Below are 9,720 nucleotides of genomic sequence, written 5' to 3' on the forward strand. Positions count from 1 at the left end.
CCCGTCACCTAGCAACACAAGCCCAGCCCGTCACCTAGCAACACAAGCCCAGCCCGTCACCTAGCAACACAAGCCCAGCCCGTCACCTAGCAACACAAGCCCAGCCCGTCACCTAGCAAACTAAGCGCAGCGCCAGTGTTTGGTCAATTAGTTTTGGCATGCTCTGTACAATGGCTGTGTTTTGTTGTTGACTTAACATACAGAAACCATTTCAGACATTCCTATTGGTTGTTTGGGTGGCTCTAGTTGCCTTTGAAAGATGTACGGTTGTATATTTGTGAATCTATTTGTCACCATTTTCACGTGCGAGCGTAAACGTTGAGTTGGGGGCGTGGCCAACAGCAACTTATTTGGATTTAAAGTGACAAGAGGCCCAAAAACAGCTCAATCTGAGGAACTGAAAAGAGGCAGAACGGAGCAGACTAACATCTCATTATCTAATGATGATTTTGTGCAAAAATGTAATTAACATTTTTATCCTGACCTGTTCAGGAAAACATAATAGGTCACCTTTATGCACTTATTGGAAATGAAAGACATCTACAAAGTCTTTCCCCCTCATTTCTCATGTTGGACAACATTTTTTGTCTATGCTCAGTTGCCTCAAGAAATATTTGCATATCCTGAAAAACACGTCAGAGTTATTTCCATGACACACATTGTCCTCGTGTTGTGCAGCCTTGAACTGCTGATAGACCTCCTCCATCAAAAACTTGCGGTTGACAAACTTGGCTTTGGACCACATCCAGACCTGCAAAAACATGCGTCACAACTAAAATAATTCGGAAACATCTTTCTGGTACAAGGAACGGAGAGAGACAACTTGAGCAACACCAGCCTGTTTGCTTCCTGCAGCGGTCACTCTGACAACAATGTCCTTCTGTAGATCGTGACCTCGAGAATCCGACAGGGCCAGATTTTTGATTTCCAGCTTAAATTCAACTCCCTGAAAGTAAAGAAATTAAATTCAAATTTATCAACTCGCTCCTGTGTGTGGGTTAATGTGAGCAGCTACATTAACCCACTGTGAGTTACCTTGCTCAGTTCCTGACTTATCTGGTTGGCCTCGGCCACCATGGGCATCAGCTGAATGTAGTCGTAGAAGACCGCCAACAGACTGGGATCTGTCTGGCTACAGCCAGTGTTGGACTCACCTATACAGTAATAAAAATGACTTTTTTCCCCATATAAATAAAACAAATTCAGTTCCAGAGAGCAATGGTTTCACCCACTCAGGTGGATGCCCTCAGCAGCAGCCAGCTCTGACTGGAAGTAATCATAGTCGTAGCGACTCCAGTCTTCCCCGCCCCTCTCAGATGGGTAACCAACGAACAGGTAGGTACAATTCGAGCCCAGAATGAGACGATCCTGACAAATATTTAGAATAAAGTTGGCTTTGACTGCTTTAGTTTCATCTAACAGTTAATTCATATAGTTGGTGCAATGCAAATACCCACCAGGTGTTGCAGCTCTGCTGTCTCATACACGGCGTTCCCATTAACAATAACCTTTGACCCCGTCAGTGGAGTCAGTGTTACCCGCCGCTGTTCATTCCTGAACACCGCATGATGCTCCTGGATCCTAGTTCACAAGCAGACATTACTGTGCGTGCACAAGAACAAATATGTTCTGATGCATTTTTAACATAATTTATCTCTGGTTGAGTTGGTGGGTTTCTCTGGTTTTTCTGGATGTTGAAAAGGAAAACTCACCCTAAGCCCTTGATAGAAATGGATCTAGGGGCGGAGTCACAGAGTCCGATGCCCCACTCACCTGGAACAACAAAACATTTGTTCTCTGGTTTTGCAGTTTTCTGGACACCTCAGACAACCTTGTACCATCATGGTATTAACAAAGCTGTGGACTTAACTAATTTAAATGCTCATAATATTCACCCTCTGGTTCTCATAAAAGTCCCATTAACATCTATAGTGAAGAAATTTATTAGATACTTTCATAAAAACACTTAAGTGTCATGACTGACTCTGCTGACTTGAGAAAACCACATTAAACCAGTCTGTAAAGAAAACAAAATATATTCTCTTCAATGTCTGAAGTTCTTCAGAACAAATTGCAGCTGTCCTGTAAGGGATTGTGTGGTTTTGTTCCTAAATAAAATGTCAGAGCTGGTTTAGAACAGATTATATCTTAGAGGCGGACCAACCCTCCTGAATGAAAAGCTTCACCACGCCTGACAGCTGAGCATCCTCGTTGATGTTCAGGATGTAAGGATACATCTGCATCATCCTCCTCTCCTGACAATAAATTAAAGAAATATGAACATTAACAACCAGAAAAAGGATGAAAATATTTCACCTAAAACATATTTTCCACTTCTTAACCCACTTTAATTCACATTCTCTGTATGCATTTATTTTTAAACTCCTTAGAAGCAGGAAGGAAATCCCAGATTGTGTGTGTACCTGTGTGATGTTGGCGTACTGCTGCTCCCAGTCTTTGAGCGCCTCCTGCAGGTGTTGTTCCCACAGAGTCTGAATGGCTCTGATCTGGAGCTCATTCTGGGTCAACAGCTGACGAAGTTCCTCTGGAAACAGATACGATTACCCGCTCTGATCTCTGCCAGCCGAACGGTCATCTGGTTTGTCCAAACATCGAGTCTTACTGGACTCATCCGTGGCTCTGCGCCCCTCCTGGTCCATCCGGCTCAGTTTCTGCAGCAGTCTGGCGTTTTCAGCCTTCAACTCTTTAACAAGGCGTTCAGTGGGGCTCTCGTTCACCACTGCCCTGTTTTGGATTCGTTTTGCCCTGAATTTTGAATGTAAAATGTGTTAGTATGATGGAAACCAGTAATACTCACCTTGTTTGCCAGAGCGTAAATAATTAATGTACCTTTCAGCGTAGCGCAGGGTGGAGAGAGACTCCTCATAGCAGATATCTGCAGGACTCAGAGTGGCAATCTTGAAAATAAGTATGACAAATCAGTATACTACAATGTTTTGCATACCACTGCATTTTTCCCCCAGTTTGTTACTATACAGCCACACATTTCAGTGCATTTTATTGAGAATTTCTGTGACTGACCAACACAAGGCAGACATAGTTGAATAAAAAGAAAATAAAACCTCGTTTTCAACATTTTTCACAAAAATAGTCTCACTCAGGCTTTGCACAACCAGATACTGAAATTTTCTCCTCATTCTTATTCACAAATAAAGCTCAAGAGATGTCAGATTGGATGGAGAGCATCTGGAAGTCAATCCAAAAAGTCCTGCCACAGATTCTTAACTGGACTTCAAAAACACTAAACCTCACCAAGTGTTTTTGGTCTAGTTTCTAGTGAAAATATCTTAATGTGCTTGAAATAAGATAAATGAAATCAGAAGCAACTTTTAGGCAAGATATAAGAGCTTTTTTAAGTAAATAATTCCTTAATATGGATGAAAAAGTACTAGTTCCTAACAAGGCTAGTACTTTTTCATCCATATTAAGGAATTACTGACTTACAATAAGCTCCTATATCTTGCTGAAAAGTTCCTTGAGAGTTAGTTTGGTCTTAATTCGAGTGTACTAAGATGTCTCCACTGGAAACTAGACCAAAAACACTTGGTGACATTTGGTGTTTTGGCAGAGTGGACTTAGTTCTGCAGTGACTGGGTTGCTGTAACATAAACATGCTGGGGCTGTGTGTTTAGGAACGTTGCTTTGCTGGAAAGTCAACCTTTGAGCCGTCGCAAGTGTTTCACAACCTCCAACATTCTTTGAGAAATGCCTTGTATGTAGCTCCTACTGTGCTCACAGAACTGGGTATTGTTTTATAACCAAACCCTTATTTAAACTCCTTCGTAACATATCCCTCACCTGTCTGCTGTGTCCATTGGTCGTCATAATCCCGTCTGATAACCAATATTCTCTAAAGAATCTTAGACCTTCACAGAACAGAATTCATAAAAGGGAGTGAAATTTGACTATTTTTCATATTTATGTACTTTTGCATTTGAAAACGATCCACCACTTTATGTTGGTCCATCACAAGCAAGTTAGCATTTGTAAAACAATTAAAAAATATAACATATTTTTATAAAATCATCTGCCAGCTCTCCTGTGCGTTTTACCATGACTGTGCGACTGTTTCCGCCCAGCGCCGACTGCAGCAGCTTGGTGAGAACCGAGTCTCTGTAGGGAATATGAACCACCTTCTTCCCCACTGCAACATCTGCCAGGGCGCTGGAGGGAGAACAAGAACGGATATGGAGAAAACTGATGGATCCAGCAACATGCAAGAACAAGGCAAACCAAACAAAACGGAGCAACCTGATGACATTTCCCAGCGTGGTGAGGCTCAGGTTTATGGCCGTTCCCTCTTTGAGTCTGTCGGCTTCAGACCCGGAGGACCTCTGGCGCTCACTGCCAGCCAGGTCCACCAGGTTGATGTTGGACTGCTTGGTGATGCTCTCCTTTGAGAAGATCTGGTCAAGACGTTTGGTTCAGAAAACTTGAGTTAGAGAAGCACACAGAAATAAATATATAGGAGCCATTTATAAATAGTAGAAACTTAATATAAAATGCAGTTTTTGTTAACGCGAGTTTCATTTGTTGCATTGCTGTTTGAAAGGATGAGCATCTGTAATTTTAACTTGTTTAAGCTTATTACATGGTGCATTTTGATTGGCTGTTGACTGATTAGATAAGCACTTTGAGAGTCTTTTGACCGTCGTTTTCTATTTGTTTTGAATTTGCTATTTTTGTTTCATTTTATTAAGTCCAGCAAAGACGCAAACATTACTGCTGGACTTTCTTTTTTGAAGAAATGTGTCGCGCATGACGGAGTTTTAAGGGTTAAGACAGGTGAGAGCCGGCCGCACTTAAAAAATAATTTTAAAAAGGGCTTCTTGTTGGAGTCGTCATGAGAAAGATCACAATGAAAATTAATTTTAAAGCAAAATCGAAGAGGAAATTTAAAGTTTAAACATCAAACCCAAGCAGAAAATGAAAATAAATAAAGCAAATAATCAAGAAATATGCCCAAAACAAGCTGAGCAGCAGACAGGAGCACTGAAATCCAGAGTGGATTAGAAATATTGAGATTATAATAACTCAAAGACCAGCTGGGAAAACAAAAACCTCTCAGAATATTTAGAAAATGTAAATAAAAAAAATAAAAAAAACGTAAATCAAAATATTGAAGAAAAAAAAAAACCTGGTGCAGAACAATAAAAATACAGAACTGAACAAATACAGTAAAACAAAACCTGCTTAGGTAACACAATGACCATGTATATGAAAAAATCTAACTATAACTACCACGGATACTAATTGATAAAAATAGAAAGCTTGATTATTAATGGTCTGAAATAGTTTAACAAAATAAATAACATATAACTGACATAAAAATAAAACTGTATTCCTCAAGCATTTTATTGTCAGCTGTGCAGTAGAAATAGCATCAAACTCATGTAGCTGGATCTCTATCAGACTAAATAGGATTATTTTGTAATAAACTGGGTTGAATTCAGTAAAACTGGACAAAATTTAATCACTTGAGTCTTTAGATAATTTATTGCGATCTGAATTTGATCCAAACAAACCGACTTGAATGTTAGACAACAGCGTTTCCTCTGAAAATGTTTCTCTCAGCATGAATGAATAAACTGCAGGCATAAAGCGTGGAGCCGTTTCACCTGTTTGAGCTGCAGGATGATGAGCATGTGTGAGCGGCTGCTGTTGGCGTTCATTTGAGTGGCAGCGGTGGTTCGAGTCCTGGTCCCCTGCTCCATCAGCTGCTCCACCTGCATTTAAAACGAACCCAAACTCATCAACATCAACTGGCTGGTTATGCTGATGACAAAACAACTTAAATTCATTTACAGCTAAAACCAACTTTCAGTTTCATTTTTAACCAAAAATACTGAACAGAACAGAGACAGAAACTTCAGAAAACTGTTTCAGATTAATATTTTAATTCAAATCTGTTTAAGTCTGTCTGATTACTCAATGTCATAGTTGCAAATAAAACACAATTGTGTTATTTTCTATATAATAAATGCTGGTTGGCTCAGGAACTTTTTTGATGTACAGATAATGTTTGTGTACTACTCTCAAATTATTAAGGGAAAACCAATTTAAAATTGTTCTAAAAATAACCCATATTAATTTTTGTGGGGTTTTTTTCAGTTTTAGTCTTTTATTCATCAGTCCTGATCAAAATATTGAACAATTATCAAGATTTCAACCCTCTACAGTACTTTAATTTATTTTTTTCCCCAATATAATTCCATTATATCTTTGAATGCTTTTCTTACTTTCGATTTTATCCTGTTTACTGATAAACTTCTAGTTTTTCACAATTCACGGTTAAATCCCAGTCTACTTCATTTTTGTGTTTAGTTTATTGGCAGTTTCTGGAGACAGAAACTGTTTTCTGGAAACTAAGAAACCTCTCAGAACTTCAATGTTTTCTATGGAAGCCCATAGAAAACTGCGGTAAAAAAATAAAATAAATTATCTCATTATTTAGAGATACTATCTCATTATAATGAGATCATTTAAAAAAATAAAACAAACAGTGGTGGAAATTTGCTTCCACAGTTTTCATTGTTGTTGCATGTGTGAAGAAACAAAACTAGTTACACTTTGGTAAACAACTAAACATCTTTTTACCTGCAGAGCGTTCTCACAGGGGATTTTACGAAGACCCTCAACATAAAAGCCTCTCTGCAGCTCCTCTCTCACTCTAAGTCCACCTGCAGTCCGTGACCCCCGAGACAAAAGGTCAACCACCTGGAAACAAAGAAGATCATGAGAAACATAACAAGGGCTAAATGACGCAAAATAAAAAAAACAGTAACTTCTCTGAAAAAAGGCTCACATTTACCTGCTCATTATAGATTTCCAACATACTGAAAAAGACCTGAGGACACATCAACAAGCATTCAGGATGAAAGCCTGTTCTCTGTCTTTCATTTAATTAAGATAAAGACGAAGAAGTGAAAGTAAACTAACCTTCATGAAGATGAGTATAGTAATTAGTACCTGACATTGTCTGTTTTCTTGGTTTTCTCTGATCGCCTCAAACAGCCGGTCACACAGTTTAGGAACCAGGCCTTTATTGGGTCCGTAGCCCACCATCGAGTAACTCTTCCCTGACCCGGTCTGTCCGTATGCCAGCAGCGTGGCGTTGTAACCCTGCACATGTGACTTCAGGGTTTATCATGAAGTCACTTTGTAAACAGCTAACGGAGAGGCGGAGCGGTTCCTACCTGCAGCGCGTTCTCCAGTATTCCCACTCCGAGGTCCTGGAACACGCTGTGCTGGGGGAGGAAACAGCAGCTTTTTACCAAGCATTATAATTTTATCTTTTCACTCCGTCTGGTAAATGCTGTCTGTCTCCTTCGCGCCCACCTGGTCAGCGTATCGGCCCCCCGGCTCTTCAGGAACAAAGAGACCAGTCTGGTCTCTCGTGAAGCCGCTGTGGGACCAGTACGCATAATCGAAGCAGAAGGACCGCCGGTTGTGGCAGTCGCGTGGATCCTGGATACTAATGGAGGTCGACACCAGAGAGATGATGCAACGACTACCTGCATCCCTCTCTCTCTGTTTGGAGGAAAGAGAAAACGAGGCCCATGGTGACCCTGGATGAGCTGCAGAGATCCACAGCTCATGTAGAGGAACCAGTTCACTGAACAACTCCAGTATACTCAACCAGTGTAGTGCTGCAGAAGAAAGCCACTGGAGAAAGAAAGTCTTGTCTGCAGTTTTCCACAAGGCATTTAAAAAACAGAGCAACCATGTTGAGTTGGTGCTCTGGTCAGATGAGACCAACACTGAACGTTTTGGGCAACATGCAAAATGCTTTTAAATTATTTTAAAGAGTTTGTTTTGCATTTAAATTATAATAACTTGTTGAAACTTTATGAAATGTTTTAAATTGTTCACAAAAAAGTTATTAACTTATGTCCCTTTATGACAATGCTGCCAAAAGGAATCTAACCCTAAAACCCCCCATAATTTTTCATTTAAACATTTGAAGAAGAAAAAAACAATAAATTTTTTTTCCAAACTGGTATAATAAAAGTTTATGGTTCAGAAATACTAAATCTTAATTTTATCCAGTCAGTTTGGTAAATAAGTAGATAACCGCTTTCCATCTTATCCAAAAGTTAGACCTGAATGTCACAGATAAAACAATGAAGAGGAACACTGGACCTCCACAACATATCAGATAAACAGGGTAACCGACATGGATCCCTGTGGAACTCCAAAACTGGGAACTGAAGCAGAAGAAGAGGATTAAAATCCTTAGTGAAGAGAAAATCATGATCCAGTTAGGTTACATTTTACACCAAAACCACAGAATCACCTTTAACACCAACATGTTCCAAACATGGCATCATTTTACAGGCCACAGTATTAAGCTGTGGATAAGCAACAGATGAGTTAAGAACATCACATCAGAATATAAATTAGTTCCCGAAATGGGGAATTTAAAATACTATGCGGATTCACAGGTTGTTAGCCTAACAACTCTTATTGTCAAGCATATTGGGCAGTTTGATAGGTGACGCACTAATGGCCTCAATGACTGACGAACAATATGAATATGTATCCAGAAATGGCCATAACCATGTTTAAAATGCCAAAACGAGAATCTTATGCATAAAGAAGAACATTAGAGTCAGGAAAACAATAAATAAAATTAAATGTCAGCAACTATCTCGACAGTCCGTAAAGAACAACGCGGGAAACGAGGCCCTGCTTTTTTCTCTCCCTTTTTAAAAAGCTGAGCAGAAACAAAGAATTAAACATTTAGCTTTAAAAATTATTCCTACGTTTTGTTGAGCTTACTTTCTTTCTGCTCGGGTCATTTCACACCTGTCCTCATTATGTCATTTCATGCTCCCCTACTTCCAGCTAATTTGCTTTAATTAAAACAAATACCTTCATATAGGAGCCATTGATCGGCACCGAGTTCCCTCTGTACTTAAGAAACCCGCAGTGAATATAAAATTAAGCAGAAACTGACCTTGTTGAACGGCCGCACTCTGACAGCCACTTTGACACAGTCCTTACTGTGCATGTCCGAGGCTTTGGCCCTCATGGCGCAGCTGGAACCGGAGACACCGGGCAGAGATCGGTGCGACACACAGGTCAGGTTACGCAGAAACACCGAGGCCTGGTTGATGATGGAAACCAGGAGAGATGCTGCAGTCCATGTGGAGCCGAGGCTGAAACATGAATACTGGATGTTTAATGAAAAGAAGCCGTTTTATTTTTCATATTTTACTGATATTACTGTCGCTTCTTCTTTGTGATGCTGGCTCTGGTTTCACTTTCGCCTCATCCATCTCCATAAATTATAAACGAGGCGCAGAGCGCTGGCGTTTACACTAACCACTTTCCTCCATCTCAGACCTCGGAGGCCACAGAACTGAGACCGAAGGAGATGTTTTAAAGTTTTACTGCTTTCTAAAAGAGTAATCAATATAAAGACGATATTCTTCAACAAAAATATCAACTATGACAGTTTTGGCGCAAAAAGAGGGTAAACGTGACGCAGAGGGGCGCCGCACTAGAGGGGGCGCCAAATGTTGACTTATTTCTTAGCATTTTCTGTATTTTAACAGCTGTTTGTGTATGTGTAAATAACATGATCAATATTTATTTACTTACAGAAATTTAATTTCTGAAAACAAGATAAAAAATAAAACATTTCTATGTCCAAAAATATGACCAGCTGATCATGTTTAGTTTTTTTTTTTTAAT

The 9,720-nt window shown here is 39.8% G+C and overlaps 1 protein-coding gene across 3 annotated transcripts in view; it reads right to left on the reverse strand.

The window, feature by feature from the left end:
• The window catches only part of kif28 (kinesin family member 28), a 13,684-nt gene extending 4,178 nt beyond the window's left edge, over positions 1–9,506 (reverse strand). The window contains exons 1-19 of one of the 3 annotated variants that reach the window (XM_007559101.2): positions 8,981–9,505; positions 7,360–7,551; positions 7,218–7,268; positions 6,991–7,143; positions 6,833–6,868; positions 6,619–6,738; positions 5,640–5,747; positions 4,273–4,427; positions 4,074–4,185; positions 2,851–2,918; positions 2,624–2,766; positions 2,424–2,545; positions 2,165–2,255; positions 1,713–1,773; positions 1,458–1,581; positions 1,233–1,368; positions 1,036–1,154; positions 839–946; positions 659–751 (exon numbers count right to left, since the gene is read on the reverse strand). In XM_007559101.2, coding sequence (XP_007559163.1) covers positions 659–751; positions 839–946; positions 1,036–1,154; positions 1,233–1,368; positions 1,458–1,581; positions 1,713–1,773; positions 2,165–2,255; positions 2,424–2,545; positions 2,624–2,766; positions 2,851–2,918; positions 4,074–4,185; positions 4,273–4,427; positions 5,640–5,747; positions 6,619–6,738; positions 6,833–6,868; positions 6,991–7,143; positions 7,218–7,268; positions 7,360–7,551; positions 8,981–9,055 — 2,067 coding nt within the window. In that variant the 5' untranslated portion in view covers positions 9,056–9,505. Of the gene's footprint in view, positions 1–658; positions 752–838; positions 947–1,035; positions 1,155–1,232; positions 1,369–1,457; positions 1,582–1,712; positions 1,774–2,164; positions 2,256–2,423; positions 2,546–2,623; positions 2,767–2,850; positions 2,919–4,073; positions 4,428–5,639; positions 5,748–6,618; positions 6,739–6,832; positions 6,869–6,990; positions 7,144–7,217; positions 7,269–7,359; positions 7,552–8,980 lie in introns of all 3 variants that reach the window. The other 2 variants (XM_016674809.1, XM_016674810.1) reach the window with 2 other exon arrangements.
• Between the last annotated feature and the right edge of the window lie 214 nt (positions 9,507–9,720).

The sequence above is a fragment of the Poecilia formosa genome, unplaced genomic scaffold, assembly GCF_000485575.1.
Source record: "Poecilia formosa unplaced genomic scaffold, Poecilia_formosa-5.1.2 Scaffold102, whole genome shotgun sequence".
NCBI classification, from domain to species: domain Eukaryota; kingdom Metazoa; phylum Chordata; class Actinopteri; order Cyprinodontiformes; family Poeciliidae; genus Poecilia; species Poecilia formosa.